The sequence below is a fragment of the Podarcis raffonei genome, chromosome 2 (genome assembly GCF_027172205.1).
Source record: "Podarcis raffonei isolate rPodRaf1 chromosome 2, rPodRaf1.pri, whole genome shotgun sequence".
In the NCBI taxonomy this organism is placed as follows: domain Eukaryota; kingdom Metazoa; phylum Chordata; class Lepidosauria; order Squamata; family Lacertidae; genus Podarcis; species Podarcis raffonei.
In genome coordinates, this window is record NC_070603.1 from 82619294 (window position 1) to 82635980 (window position 16687).

The 16687-nt window shown below is 42.0% G+C and overlaps 1 protein-coding gene across 2 annotated transcripts in view; it reads left to right on the forward strand.

Moving 5' to 3' along the window:
• CACNA2D3 (calcium voltage-gated channel auxiliary subunit alpha2delta 3) overlaps positions 1–12096 on the forward strand; it is a 486071-nt gene extending 473975 nt beyond the window's left edge. For both annotated transcript variants that reach the window (XM_053377842.1, XM_053377843.1), the window contains 3 exons: positions 10130–10242; positions 10997–11079; positions 11653–12096. In XM_053377842.1, coding sequence (XP_053233817.1) covers positions 10130–10242; positions 10997–11079; positions 11653–11745 — 289 coding nt within the window. In that variant the 3' untranslated portion in view covers positions 11746–12096. The remainder of the gene's footprint in view (positions 1–10129; positions 10243–10996; positions 11080–11652) is intronic.
• The last annotated feature ends 4591 nt before the right edge of the window (positions 12097–16687 follow it).

Sequence of the window (16687 nt, forward strand, 5' to 3'; positions counted from 1 at the left end):
TTGGAAACCAGAACAACAGATATCTGCATGTTGAACAGTTGAAGTTTGTTCCACTCCATTAGGGTTTGGTTTATGCAACTGACAATTATGTAAGTAACAGATATTTGAGTATAGGCTGTACATCATTTTCCATTTACGACATCCTGATGTGTGTGTGTGTGTGTGCATGCGTGTTTTCTTTTTTAAACTTAAACCAACAATAGGAAAAATCAAAATGTGACAGCTATGAAATGAGATCCCATAGTAACCACTAAAGAATGCAAGCTAAAATAGAATGCCTGAAAGTTAGCTGCCTATCTTGGCCCCCGTAGGAAAAGGCCTTTGTTTTAACAGGTGCCCAGCACCTATAGCACCTAAGGAAGTCAATGAGCCCTGCAGTTTCTCAGCCACTGTGGCCATCTAGAAGCCTTCTTTGGGCTACCCACAAGGCCTACAGTCCCTATTGGGCTTTTGGTTTTTTTAAATAACAGACTAGGCCTTCCTATCCCCACAGCAGTGTGATCGCACACATTTTGAAACACACATATCCCTTGGATTCATGATATTAGCTGACTGGTTCTTTGGATCCTGATCCTCTGAAAATGAACTCATGTCCTGGGGGTAAAAAGCTTCATTGTTGATTTTGCAGGTTTAAATTGTTTAATCGGGATTGAAGTTATATTCTTGATGCCCCTGCCATTTTTTCCAACTGAAGTCACAATCCAAAAATCTGTGCAACTGACTTGGCATACATAGCAAGAGGCCTTCAGGTGTCCCTGAAATAAACAGGCCCTTCACACGTCTATACATGTTTGGTCATAATGCCTGGCTTATTGATAATCATAAACCTAAAATGTTTTCTGACTGCTGTTGCTTGATTGTGCTATATTTCCAGTGTGATATGTCATCCTGGCCTAAAGGGTACATATCATGGGTAGGCAAACTAAGGCCCGGGGGCCGGATCCGGCCCATTCGCCGTCGGATGCGGATGGTCCAGGAATCAGCGTGTTTTTACAGTAGTAGAATGTGTCCTTTTATTTAAAATGCATCCCTAGGTTATTTGTGGGACCTGCCTTGTGTGTTTACATGAGTAGAATGTGTGCTTTTATTTAAAATGCATCTTTGGGTTATTTGTGGGGCACAGGAATATGTTCATTTCCCCAAAAAAAATATAGTCTGGCCCCCCACAAAGTCTCAGGGACAGTAGACTGGCCCCCTGCTGAAAAAGTTTGCTGATCCCTGGATATGATGGGGGATTCTGGTGCTTTGCAAGAGCAGGGAAGGCCTTGCTTTGCCGTCTTTAGCTGTGGCAAGAGTGACTGTTACTGCTGAAAAGGGTCTTTCTCAAATACGACCTTGTCATGGCGCGTGCGAGAAGGTTTCTTCCCTTGCTTGTGCTGCAGAAGCAGTGGCGCCATGAGTGTCAAGACTCAGAGGCCCTCTCTTTCCCTCTGGGCAGCCTACCTTGGCTCTGGTGCCTCTCCTTTGTCAAGGCTTGTTCTTCGGGTACTGCATACCCCTCCTTTGGCTCTCTGCAGTCCAAGGGCCCTCCATCTCCCTCAGCCTGCCATAGTGAAAGGCACCCGCACAAGTTCACTTCTAAATATAAAGGCCGCATTTGTGGTCTGTGGGTATGTGTGTCCCAAAAAAGGGGGGATTGTCCAATTAGAGAAAAGGCTCACATGACCAAGGGCGTATCAAAATGCACAGCTATTCAACTATTTCCAAAATAAACTTTTCAGCAAAACCAATTGTTGGCCAGGTTTTTTTTTATGCTTTAAAAGTATGGTTCTCTTTATGCCCTCCCTCATCACCTCTCTGCACATCAAATGATCAGACTGAGGACCAGCAAGGGGAGGCTTTGCCTCCTGATCAGGGTGCTGGGCTCCATATGCCCCAGCAATGTGTCTCTATTAATAATAATAATAATAATAATAATAATAATAATAATAATACACTGCCCATCTGGCTGGGTTTCCCCAGGCACTCTGGGCGGCTCCCAAGAGAATATTAAAAACACGATAAAACATCAAACACTTAAACTTTAAACTTCCCTAAACTTTAAATTTGTTTTCTTTTTGCCACCACTACCACCAAAATCAGTGGCCTCTTGGAGTGGTTCTCCACTGGGAGAGAGAAGATTGGGGTCCTGAACATAACCCTGTGCTAATGGATGGGCTGCTAGCAATCTAGTATTTGTTTTTCCTTTCTTTTGAGTGATTTATCTCCCCCTTCCTTCCACATTGCTTTTTATGAAGAAAATTGAAGTCTTGAGGCCTTTTTTTGTTTTTAGGAAGTTTTCTGCACAGGAAATACTTTGGTTTAAATTCAGCAGTAATCTCAAACAAGTGGAGATAATTAAGAAGGCTCTTGAATTATGGCTTCAAAAGAAAAGGTTCCTCGCATGCTGCTGCTATCTATTGTGGCATTACCTTACCTCAAATGGCAGTTGGTGATGATGCTGACGACGACAGTGTTGTAAAAGGCAACGGCTCAAATTCTTGATTTACGTCACTTCACTTCAAAAGAGCTCTCTTGTTTAAACATGAAACATTCACCATAAATATTCAACATTAGACCTTCATTTGATTTTTAGACCAGTTGTTGAGCTCAATAAAAGAAACCTTTATCTTCCCCTGAGCTGCAGCTCCCATATCGCTAGTGACATAAATGTCACCTTAGCTCAGCAGGTGATTCAGAACACACTCTCCATTGAAATCCTGAGGGTACCTTAAAATCCAAGATTCGAAGAATCCTTTGAAAGCAGAGCACTTTTTAATGCAGGGTTTTGTTTTGTTTTTGTGTGTGTGTGTGTGTGTGTGTGTGTGTGTTTATATTAAAAAAGGTCCCTTGCAGCCATTGCAATGAGATCCCTTCTGCTTTTCATTTTTCTGCTGTATTTTTACAAGTTTCACCAAAGTTGCAACTGTATTTGTTGACTGCATAGATCCAATGTAATCCATAGTTAGGTTGCTTGCCTTAGGTTCAAATTAGAGCTTACTGTCAGTGGATTTGGGTGCCACTGTCTCATCTTCGCTTCCACCTGAAAATGGAAACAAAAGATTAGAGAATAACTTTACCTGCCCTAAAAATCAAAGAATTGAGGATAGGCCATAAGTATAAACCTTTCTAAATGATTTGAAAAGACTGGTTTCCCCACAACCTAGTTTTAGTCTAATTTAGTTCATGCTGCAGCCACAAAAATGCATTTTTCTTTTTAAACCAGCTTGAACAAGGGTTATGGCTTTGGGAGACCACCAGGCGCCATCGCTTCTCCAATCCCTTTCCCTTAATAGTAGGTTTCTTTGTAGGCATCTGTAGATTGCTCAGAGCACCTTCCAGGTGTTAGCCAAAACCACTATGCAGGTAGGGCATTAAGAAGAATGATTGTGACCTATATTTCTCTTCCCCTTTGCCTCTGCTTTATCGCCTAAGGAGTGCTGTTACAAGGGCACAGTGAGAAGGCACTACTCATGCACTGAGTGTAATTTACAAGCCATAAGAAGGCTCATATACCTTTAAGTGCTGCATAGAAAGCAGAATTTCATCAGGTGCAGCTTGATGGTTCAGAGTGCCTTCCATCAGCTTAGGCACTATCTGGACAGGGATGACTTGGCTACAGTAATATATCTTCTGGTAACCTAATGAATGGATTGGACTCTTGTGATGCACTGTACATGGGGCTGCCTTTGAAAATGATTTAGAGGCTTCAATTAATGCAGAATGCAGCTGCCTGACAATCAACAGGTTAAAGTTAAGCAATCGTATAACACCAATTCTATTACAATTCAAAGTGCTGGTTTTGACCTTTGAAGCTGTTTATGGCTCAGGACCCCGGTACCTTCTGGAATGCCTCTTAGCTCTTCTTCTGAGGCCTGTCTCCAAGTTCCACCACTGAGGCAGTCTTGGAGGGTAGTGACAAGGGCCTTTTCAGTGATGGCTCGTGTTATGTGGAATGCTTTCCCCTGCGAAGTCTGCCTGACACATTCAGTGCCTTTGTTTTGGTGCCAACTCCTCCCCACCCAGACTTTTGATAGATGTTGTTTTGTTATTAGTGTGCTGCTAAGCTCGCAATGGCTGTTGTGGGAGTTGTTTCACTTTGTTTTTATGGCAAAATGGGTGGGATTCACTTAATGTGCCTGTCAGTACAAGCAATGGAGCTTTCCACCTCTCTTCCCCCTGCGCCCTCCCTACACTCCCAAAATTGGCTAAGGGTGTTAGAATAACCCCCCACAGCAGTGCCAAGGGGAGGAGAAGAGAGGATCATTCAATCTGGCAGGCTTCAGAGCTTGCACTAATGATGTGTGTGTTGTAGGTCACTTGGAGACATTTGGGTAATAACCAACTAGCTGCTACTACAGTGGTACCTCGGGTTAAGTACTTAATTCGTTCCGGAGGTCCATTCTTAACCTGAATCTGTTCTTAACCTGAAGCACCACTTTAGCTAATGGGGCCTCCTGCTGCTGCCGCACCGCCGGAGCACAATTTCTGTTCTCATCCTGAAGCAAAGTTCTTAACCTGAAGCACTATTTCTGGGTTAGCGGAGTCTGTAACCTGAAGCGTATGTAACCTGAAGCGTATGTAACCCGAGGTACCACTGTACTACAATTCCACCACAATGGTGCAGCGATGCAGAAAGCCACACTAGAAAAAACTATTTCATTTCACATGGCTCTGGACTCTTTTAAGGACCCAGCCTTGGTTGCCATGAGTGTTGTCATTGAGGAGTCCAGTCATGCCCAGAAGCTAGAACTCCCAGTTCCAGTCTGTGGGTTTCACCCTTTATAGTAAAAACATGCATTTGAGAACTTGCCTGAATTGCATCAGAAAGCATACCATGTGGCATATCTCAGTAATTTTTTCCCAGGCATCATAACTGTTTGAAGTCAATCTACTGAATGGGAAACCCACTGCATATTTGTGAATAATGTGACCTGCTGTTCTACCGAGCAGAAAGGCAGCATAAATTCCTCTGATGAATTGCACATCAGAGATTAGAGACAGAGCACTACTCCAGCCACGTCTTTCATCCTCATCTGACAGTGACAACCTAATCCTTTGCTTATGACCCAGCGTGGAACTGCCTGGGCGTTTATACAAATTCACCATTGCAGCTTTGTGTCGAGATTAGGCTCTGGGAATGGGGAAGCAGCCAATACTTTGTTAAATTATGCACACATGAAAACTTTGTGATAAGAGTGACTTGAGGAAATCCAAAAAGTTTTATCTGCAGTTTCTACAGACAGCACGTGGTCTGTGTGTGGTCTATTTATTGTACACAGAGAGCTTTGTCATAGTAGGATGGGGTAGCCCTGAAAGGACTTGAAAATGGTTCAGCTCTGATGCTAATGACCTGCCAGCCCAGTTCTAGAAATCTGATCCATTCTAGTCCATGGAGTGCTAACTGGGGTCAGCTGGAGCCAATGAAGGTTACCTGATCTCCAGAGGTATAATGTTTGAAGCTTGAATAGCAGTATGGGAAGATTTATTTTAGTGAAACATACGAGAGGTTGGAAGAGGTGAGATGTTGTTTTTGTGATGACGATGCTTATTATCTGTTTCTAAATGTACCTTGAAGCTGGACTGGTTTCTTTGGCTCTCTCTGGGATGGTTTCTTCTTCATAGTGTGTTGTCAGCTGAATTGAAACTTGCTGTGAATGCGAGGAGTCAGTACATGAACGTGTTACCTCAATCAGTTTTTGGTGGATTAGGGAGGGGGGAGGCATTCATGTCGGTCTTTGCATTAAATGCTGTATTGTTCCAAATAGGGAAGTAGCCATTAATTCTTTGGCTGTTGGGTATCTGGCTGGGGAAATACATGAACTGGCAAGATGTTTCGTAGCAAGGTGCCCCGTGTTCCTGCTGGTTTCTGTGGTGTTTTTCCCCACAGTTAAAACTTGCACACATAGGTGCCGATTCAAATATTTGTGAGCTCTCTTTGAAAACCAAGAACTTGCTGAAAGTGGGTTCCTTGCTGTAATTGCCAGAAATCCTTCCCCTTTAACAATAACATCTAATGCACACTTAACTGCCACCTTAAAGCCTGGTTTTTTTATGCTGGTTCTGTGAGGTAGGTGAAGCTCTAGGGAAGGCTTTAATGTTTTCTAGCACGAAAGCTACTACAGTACATCCTCAGCATGCACGATGTGAGACTGTGTGTCAGCCCACCAATGTCTGTCATGTTACATTTCCTCCCATGCTTTGAATGTCCTCTGGCAGTATTTCCATGCGTGGGGCAGTCTGCACAATACCGTACTGTAGTCAGACCTCAACATGGCAGCCCTCCCCACACCAAACCCTCTTTAAAAAAAAATCCCATGAGCGATTCAAGGCAAACAGCAATTGTGTCAACACTACAGAGTATCTCCTTTCAGGCTTCTCCTAAGCTAATTTTACACATACAATCCCTATATAATATTGCACAACATGTAGGATTTGGGTTGTTTCAGTTCTTGAAATGGATAAACGGGAATTGCATTTTATTCCCCTCGAGACCCGATATATTTATAACTTTCTGAGATAGCACCATATATAAAAATGTAGCTGTTATTTTCTGTGAAAGAATTTCCCTCCTTTTTCCTTTTTATTGGCCCCTTCTCTCCCACACACAAAGCCACAGATGCTCCGCTGCAGTGATGTCAGCCTCCCTACATGGTCCAGCTGCTTGGAGGTTTCTGTAGAAAGTTCAAACCCTGTGTGTGAGAGATACTGTAAAATGCACATTGTGTTTATCATCACAAAGCTCTCATACTACAGATAGGGGTAAGTGTAACTTTAATGGAGGTTCTGTAGGTTTGAAGAATACCAAGCAGCATTTAATCTTTCTGTTGACGATACTTTAATTGCAGACTTCCCAGTTGTTTCATTCCCAGAATTGGTTCAAAGACGCCGTCCTCCCTTTCACGTCTGCCCCCTCCCCCCATCTTCTGTGATTTTTGGAAAAAGCAGAGCATTTTCTTAGTAAGACAATATGTATTTTAAGTAGAGACGTCTGAGTGGAAATATGCTTTTGTCCACATCTACACATGGTCAAGTCCTCACTTAACTTCAGACATTCCCTGCCAGACCACCAAACTGAAAACATCTATTCTGGATTTGGTGGCAATACATGTCACAGCATGTTATACTGAACTGATGTAAAGATTAGCATAGAGGTTGACCACAGTTACCACTGTGGGGAGATAGGAGAACACTGGGATGCGCCTCTCTTGACAGGGCAAGGATAGACTTTTATAGGAGCCTTTTGAAATCAGATGTAATTTCTAAGCTCCTGGTATTTCTACATCATGCATGAGCAGTTCTTTCAATGTTTAATTTCTCCCCTCCCCCCGGCACATACTGTTATCTGTGGATTAATTTAAAATACTTTGTTGACTTACATTTTTAAAAGTTGCATTAGATTCAATCTCTCGAGTAAGACTGTGCGATAATTCAACTCTTCAAGTATAGATAAAAGATTATTGTTCTTGATTAAATGTCTATATAAAAACACTGTGCTGAAAGTGCATTGCTCTACAAATGGGCAACTCACAGGATCCGTACCAGCCACAAAGGAAGTTAAGCAAGGTTGTATCCTAGCTCCCGCACTGTTTAATTTATATATAAATGATATTATCCAGAGTTTAACATCCCCAAAGTATTACGCCCCTAAATGGGCCACAAAAGCCATCTCAATGTTATTATACACAGATGATGCGGTACTTCTATCTCAAACAAAAGTGGGCCTAAAAGATTGATGAAGGCATTCTCAGGATACTCCCAAAGAGAACAGCTGGTTGTGAAATACAAGAAAACTAAAGTCATGGTGTTTTCAAGAAACTATAGGGCCCATAGATGGTATATGGATAATCAGTTGATCGAACAAGTCTTTAAATAGCTCGGCCTTATTTTTCAGTCATTAGGGTCATGGGGAGCACATCAGAAATATGCAAAGGAAAAAGCATCTCAAATAGCCAAAATTCTGACAGCTTTTTTCGTACAAAAGGTGGCAAGCACATACCATCAGCACTTGAAGTGTTTAAAGCTAAACCCCTAGCAGTGTTATTATATGGGGCTCAGATTTGGACAGGCGCTCACCTTGGATCTACAGAAGCTGTTCAGTCTAAGTTCCTAAGGCAATTCTTTTCTGTTCCATCCTATGTTCCAAATGCTTCATTGCACTTGGAGGCTAATCTCTCCTCTGTTGAATTACAGATTTGGTGTAGGACATTTAATTACTGGTTTTGGCTAAATTTAAATCCCACTGGCCTACTACCTTTAGTATCGCAAGATTGTCATGAGAGCACTTGGACTAAAATTGTCAACCAAAAGTTTACTTTTCTGGTTTATCACAACAGTTATTAACACTTTGCTTCAGTAAAACAAATAATCTAATTTGACCTTGCCTATATGATATTGAGTGACAGAATAATTTGGCCACGATTAGGAAATTTTGTCCATGGTATGAATATTTTCCATTTTGACACATTGGCACCCTATTTGCAATATTTGCAAAACTTAACAATACCACAATACAGATGCGCTTTCACATATGCAAGATTGAATATTACACACACACACATACTCTGCCCATCTGGCTTTGTTTCCCCAGCCACTCTGGGTGGCTCCCCACAGAATTAAAAGCACAATAGAACACCAAACATTAAAAACTTCCCTAAACAGGGCTGCCTTCAGATGTCTTCTATAAGTCAGATAGTTGTTTATTTCCTTGACATCTGATGGGAGGGTGTTCCACAGGGCGGGCGCCACTACCATCGGCTATACTTGAGGGTCGATTTCAAAAAATTCAGCTGGAAAAACAGTTATGTCCATGTGGAGATGGCAGTATTGAGTCAGTGGCCCATGTGCTTCTGGCTTGCACTCTTTATACTGTCCATGCTGGGTCACTCAACCATTGCTACTGTGTCCTTTCTTCTAGCAGATCAAGATAATCAGGTGACAGCAAAAACTGCAACAATTTTAGCAGGGGCAATTAGAATAAGATCTGTTATTTGATTATTCATGTAAACCTCCAAAATGTATTTTGTATAGTTAAAATGTACTGAAGATAGAGGTAAAAACTTATTTTATTTTATTGCCATGGCTAGTGGCTGCTGCAAATAAAGATTCTTCTGATCTGACTTTTTTTAAAAAAAAAAATCTGCTGTCTTCTGGTAATAATGGTCATAAGTGACACATAAGTGACCTCAGTATTATTTACACTGACTGGCAAAGGCTGTCCAGAGTTGCAGACCGAGGACAATTTACCTGGAGATGCCAGGGATTGAACCTGTGACCTTTTGCAGGCAAATCAGATGCTCTGCCTGTCAGGGAAGAGTTAGAAGTTTTCAGTTTATCGGAGGGAGAAACCATTCCCCAAGGGGGGAAGGAGAGCAGTGAATCTAATAGAAGGGAGCAAGAGGAACAACAGGGAGGGACCGGCTGTTCACAGGAAAGGCAAGGGTTAAGTTCTAGCTCAGATTGGGAGGAGGGGAGATACAGGCCAGCTCTAGCCAGGAGGTTAGAAAAAAGAGCGGGAAAGCGAAGGAAAAGGCGCCTTCGCCATTTTGAGGGTGGCTGGTCACGGAGAAGCAGAGCTCAGAAGGTATCTGAAAGAAGTGACTCTGAGGAATAATAGTTAAGAACTGTTTATAAGATTATTTTGTTAATACACAATAAAAAGTTATAAAAGAACAAGAAGCGTTTGTGTGGTGATCTGAAGAGGACAACGACCAGTCCTGACACTGCCGCTGAGCTTCCAGTGGTCAAGAAAGTCTTAATCTTTATTGGTACCTTAGAAATCAAGGCTGGAAATCTGTGTACAGTGGTACCTCAGGTTACATACGCTTCAGGTTACAGACTCCGCTAACCCAGAAATAGTGCTTCAGGTTAAGGACTTTGCTTCAGGATGAGAACAGAAATCATGCTCTAGCGGCATGGCGGCAGCAGGAGGCCCCATTAGCTAAAGTGGTGCTTCAGGTTAAGAACAGTTTCAGGTTAAGAACGGACCTCCGGAACGAATTAAGTACTTAACCCGAGGTACCACTGTACACACAACTGGTAGTAAGCATTTTTGAACACAGTAGGGCTTACTTCTGAGTAAACATACATATGCAGGATTGTTTCCTCTGTGATTCTTTGGCTGATATTTGAATTGACTCTATTTTCACAGGTCCTTCGTTATCCAGCAAATTCAAAACAGCAATCTCTTCATGGTGGTAGTAAGTAATGAATGTGACTGCGAGTCTGTTTTGCCAATTACCATGGAACCAATAGAAATAAGGTATATCCTTTTACTTGATGCAGACACGACCTCAGACAAGCAATGCAAATATGAACTTTTTAGTAAAGTGGTAATTGGTTTGCTAATTGACTGCATATAACCTCCCTGCCGCCACACAAATGCAATTCCATCACCAAGAAAGCCAAATCTTGAGCACTTGTGAATTCAACAATAGCAGGTTTGCCACAGCCATAGTCTCTCTGCAGCAGCGGCAGCGGCAGTGGCAAACTTGGGGCTGTGGCCAGTTCTCTTGGTAAGCACTTGCATCAGTGATGCTCTTGGGAAGACAAACAAGTCCAGAATGCAAAAAAAAAAAAGGGGGGGGGGAAATGAGAGAGATTATAAAACTATACAGTACCTTTATTTGGTGAATTTATTTTATATTTTCTTTGTAGCAGAAGTGATGAGGTTTCATTTGATAGCATGCTAGATTAGATAATCTATTTTAATAGTAGGGTCCTGGGAAGGGTGGCAAATCTGATAGTCCAGTTGGGTTACACCTCTGCACCAAACAGGAGTGCCTGCTTGGCCCCAAGACTGTGGGTACCCGGGGCCGTGGGTGTCATGCAACATGTATGGCCCTGGCACTGAAATATGTGGGTGCCTGGGCACCCAGGGCCCCAGGGAGTTGGCACCTGTGGGGAGGTGCAAGTAGATGCTCCTGTTTTGTGACAGGCATTGGACTAGAGGGGTTTGGGAGTTTCTTTGAGCTTGATAAATCCTGATTTTTAAGGCATATCCTTAACTTCTGAGAACATAATGAATCCCTAAAATGTGAACGCTTAAAATCCCACAAGATTAGAAGACGTCCAGAGTCTTGCCATGGATTTCATCCTGAGGTATGTGTTTTAGTTTACATTGAAAAGGTGTGTTAAGAATGAATGAAAGTGTATTTGTTCCTTTTCTGCATCTCCCACTGCCTTTGTTTTCTGCTAGGGTGCTTCATCGTTATCGCAGACTCGGTATACACAAGAAGGACTTCCCCACATTTCTTTCTTAAACAGGGGTGGCTAAGCCCCCATTTAGGGCCCTGATCTGGCTCCCCAAGCAAATTTTTCTCACCCCATTCAATGATTTTGGTGGCAGGGGTCCAAAAAGAAAAGAGAGTGTGCTGGGGTGTGCAGAGCCTAATGCCTTGGTGGTTATTCATATTGCTTCCTTCCCCTGTTACCAGATTAGTCATTTGGTGAGCGAAGAGGGGACCGTGTGCTTCCTGTTTTTGCCTGTGGACAGATCTACACTCATGATTTCTAACCTTAAAAAGGGTTAAGGAAAGCTGTAAGGGTCACATTCCACTTAGCTTAGAACGTTAATAATGTGTTATTAAAATGTGTGTGTTGGTAAATATTGGCTTGAACGATTGTAACACTCTGCTTTTCTCCCGCTTCACTTATTGTGGGTTTGTTTTTCAGGAGAATGCCAGAGAATGTGGTGGTGTTTTAGGCCTGAGTGCTAAGCCTGCTCTTCTTGCGCTTCCTCTGCTTCTGGCCGTTTTCTCAAGGTGACACTGACTGAGAAGCAATCACTTGGCATGCTAAACAATACATGGATAAACTGTGAACTGAGAAAAGGTGCAACTTAGAAGACATGAAACTATAGTCAAAACATCAGCATTTCATGATTTTAAATGGTGGGATGATATAAACTCTCCAAATTATGTAAAAAAAGAGAGAGAGAGGGAGAGATTTATCTTTTTTTGGTGCATCATGCAAAGATGGATTTGCCATACAATAGTCACAATTCATCAAGAACAGGACTTCAGTAGATAGAAACAGATGGTCATTATTTTCTGCTTTGTTCCATGGAAAACGGTTTAAAACTGTGTACTTTTTAAATAAAGTATATTAAAATCACAATTTTCTAGCAGGTGTTTGATTTAACCTAGCCATGAAGCAAGCCTCTGTGCAAAAGAATGTATTTTATGCCTCCAAAACATTTTACACGGGTGAAAACAGGGAGACACAGTGAACCTATAAGCTTACTGATAACCCTGAATGTGTGAAGACTCCTTTCAGCCTGATTCAGAACTAATTGGGGGAAACAGACTAACCTTTATACACACACACACACACACACACACACACAGTTAATGCTGATTTCTTTTTTTCTTAATTCTAAATCAGACTAGTGAATGTTTGCCCATTTTTAATTTGACAGTGTGTCTGATTTTGACACAGTACAGCAGCAAATGTAAAAAGATGGAGCTTTAGAATACAGGTATTGGGGGAATGATCAGCCTTCCTGCCACTTTGATTAAACGTAGTATGCCACACTGTCATTTTCTTCTCATTTTCATCAACACTGTGTCTTCGTTGATGTGTTGTAGATAAAACTGTTTGCAATTTATGATAAATGATGCAAACTCTCAGGGGTAGAGCTATCTGATCAACCAGAGTTCTTCATTTAAATTAAGCCCTGCTGGAAACCATATTATTTAGAAATGTCACAAAACTATCATTGCTTAAATCTATATGTGTGATTCAGTCATTTTTCTTGACATGTGCTTAACAAAACATGGTTAGGGAATCACATTCAACCGCAAGATTTTTGTATTTATTCACAGTTATTCCTCATATCTGAATAGCAAAAACTAGGGCTGTTACAATCCGGCACAAGTAAATGAGGCTTAAGGCCAGACCCAAAAATCTAATAAAGTGTGCTAGATGCATCTGCTTGTGCTGCAAAGAAGTCTTTAGAGACTCCTGCCAGCCCTCGAGTTTACAGCTGTGCTGTCTTCTGTCTCTCTTTTCTTTTTCTCTTTTTTTGCATCTGTGTCACTTAGAACTCTCAATCCATGGCCTCCTTTCAGTTCTGCCAATGTGTCCTGAACAGGTGGCTGCCTGAGGCAGATTGATTCAAAGGAAGCAGTAACTGTTTCATTGTGTAAGCAACTATAAAGGACCATTTCCCCCTCAGAACTGAAACCCTGCAGGCCGTGGGCATTTTTACCCCCTTCTGGTTTGGAGATCAAGGTGGAAGACCGAGCATTTGTAGTTGTTTTGCTTATATCTCTCCTAAAGGAACTCTTTGTGCCTTTGCTCATGAGTCTTTGTTATGCAGCTTGTTCCTGTGCATACTTACTCAGACGTAAGCCCCACTGACTTCAAATGGGATTTGCTTTCCCAAGCAAGTATACCTAGGAGTATGGACGGCATTTATTAAGGCTTTAACATGCCACAAAACTTATTTTTGCTCAAGGGAGTAACACAACATATCCCCCACCCCCATTCACCCTTGTTACATTTGGCTTTTTCTAATTTCTAGCAGAAACATCTTTGGATTATCTTTGCCAACTGCAGAAATACAACATACGTATTTATTTATTTACTGCAAAAAAAGGTTCAGCATCGAGGATGGATTGGGAAATAGAACTATAACCACACACTGCATCTAATGAAACAAACTTATTTTATAGGTCTGCATACTGTATGCTTTTTCTATTTAAAAAAATGTTTAGGGGTACTCTCATTTTCCTTCTCACATTGAAATACTGGCCCTCAGTGAGTCCAAACTTAGATTCACAAAATGCTTAGGGGTATGTACCCCTGCGTCCCCCCAGAAAAAAGCACTGCGGTTTGATATGAACTTACTTTCAGGATAGCAACCATTTAACTTCTTCTGTCTCTTATTTTATTTGCTCACACAATTCACAAGTTGAATAAAAAGGGCCCTGAGCACATATGGCCTGTATGAGGGATAGTCAACATGGTGCCCGTCAGACACTGCTGTACTGCAACTCCCATACTCTCTCGCTGTTGGCCAAAAAGGCAGATTACAAAGAATAAACACAGCTGCAAATAGAAACAATGCAAATAAAAAAAATTCAAAACATATCAAAAGTATTAAAAACCCAATACACTTGTGTTCCAGCCAAAAAGGCAAAGAGCATTCCCCACAATAATGTGTGTGAGAGAGCAAGAGCAAATACTTAAGCAGCAGCTCCTCCTTTTCCCAAAGAGACTCACCTGACACCTTCATTATATATACCGTATTTTTCGCTCTATAAGACGCACCAGACCATAAGATGCACCTAGTTTTTGGAGGAGGAAAACAAGAAAAAAAATATTCTGAATCTCAGAAGCCAGAACAACAAGAGGGATCATTGCGCAGTGAAAGCAGCAATCCCTCTTGCTGTTCTGGCTTCTGGGATAGCTGCGCAGCCTGCATTCGCTCCATAAGACGCACACACATTTCCCCTTACTTTTTAGGAGGGAAAAAGTGAGTCTTATAGAGCAAAAAATATGGTATTTAGGTGCCAAGCAAAAACATTCTTCTCCGAGGCGTTTGGCTCATTAAAGCACCTATGGCCTTTTGAACTGGGGAGGGGGTATTGTTTTTGTTTGTTAATATGCTATGTATTTTTGAGTTCTTATATTGTAAACCACCCTGTGATCCTTGCATGAAGGGTAGTACAGAAATTCAATTTCTAAAATAATTTTAGAAAATATCCCAGACAAACTGGATTTCAGGAGAAGTGCAATGCAACACAGACCAGAGCAAACATATGGAAGAATAAAGGAAGAGAATAGAGCCAGCTAGGCTTAGCTAAGCAAGGATGGAAAAGAGTATTTTGTGGGGCGAGAGTGTTGCTCCTCTATTATCCCTTCATTAAGCTGCCTTTTCTACTATTCTGTAATATTCTGTATTTAAGGAACAATCACTGCTGTTGTTCAGCGCCATTTGGTCCTGAAGCCCTGGCCTACCTGGCAGCAAATCAGTATGTCAAGTCCCCAGTCCAGGGTCAAACTACACATGTCCAAAAAGTCCCACAGAGACCCTGGAGCATCTAAGCTGCAGTTCATCAACATAGGTAGTTGAGCAGAAACAGCACCTCCCTTTTATAATTTGCCTGCCAATTGCAGCATCTGGGCTTCATGAGACATGTGACCCTCACCTGTCCCAGGCACACACCAGCTGAGGAATCAGACACCTCCTCCAAGAGCTAGCGAGCCCTACCTGGCCAGCTAGGGAGCTGGGCTGTGGGCCTCTGCTTGCCTCAGCCTCCTAGAAGGTCCCTCCTGCTCTGTATGCCTCAGATCCTGTCGTGTTTGTGAAGACGGTGGGGGCTTGTGGCTCTGATCATGGATCCTGCTGCTCTGGTTCCTGTGCTCTGACCCCCATCCTCTTGCCTTCCTCTGTCACCCTGTGAGTACTTCTTTTCCCATCCCCTGCTTGCCTTGGTGTGTCCCAGTCCTGCCTACACCCCTTGCTGGAATCTTCTTCCACCTCCCAGTTGTCCTGCCAGTTCATGACACTTTTCAAGGCTTAAAACTAAAACATTTTAGGAACGCACAATAATTCCGTGTTTTGGAAGAATGGGTAACAGATTTGTGTTCCTCATAGATCTGAGAATGCTTTTCTACATATACTGCTTCCAACCCAAAGATCTTCAGCCTACATAATTTTGGTTCAGTCAAAGGGTTATGGAGATTGCATATATAAAAGCCAGCAGACAGCGCGCCCCCCCTTCACTCCTCTGTTAAAGCCTATTATAGCAGAATAGTCACAATATCTTATGAGAGTGTTGAATTTGTGGGAAATGAAAACAGCATTGCTCAAGTCTGTTTTTTTCCCCTACCATTGAATCTTTTTTTTAAAAAAAATCTTAATTTAATTCTTTTTTTACATATGGCAGTTATTACATCTTTGTGTCTGTCTGTCTTTGAAAAGAAAGGCTTATGCTGAACATATTTAGCACTAATCACTTATGGTCTCCCTAACAGTAAACAATGATCTTAAATAGCCTTATGAAGGATGTAAATGATCTACAGTTCATGCACCTTACTTCCAGCTCAGCCTTTGAGGCCTTTAGGCAATTCTGTTTCATATTAGAACAAAGCATGAATCTCCAAGACTGCATTTCGCTGGAGAGGGGAAGGGCTGATAATTCTTAGCTGTGAAGTTAGAAATTTGTCCCATTCACTCTTTTCCGAATACAGCACCCCCTTTCTTTGTAAGGATCTGGCAGATTTAAGATTAGTATAGACAGGATACCCTGAGGAAACATTAATGGCCTCCAGAAGGAAAAAGATCAACACACACACGGAGAGAAACCACTACTACCCTCATGTCGCGTGCTTGATATGTTATATGGTGGCAGAAGACCTTGCAAGCCAGTAGGGAGGCCAAGGAGCATGCGGACTTCTTAGAAATATTAGGTGGGTTCCTTTTTCTCCTTTGGTAAAAGTTGCTCGTGGCAGGCATGCCAGATTTATGGAAATATCCTCCCACAAGCAATCTTTGATACTGTAGGCGTCTCCAGCAAAGCTCCTCCACAAATGCTGGCAAAAGTGTGTGGCCTTATCCACAAACATCCCCCCCCCCATGCGAAGCTTTTATTTTGTAGTCATCATTTTAATTGTATTATCTATCAACGTGATTTTGAAAATGGGGGGAAATAGCCTCGTGTATTTGTATAATAAAATAGCATGCTACTTGGTTGCAGGT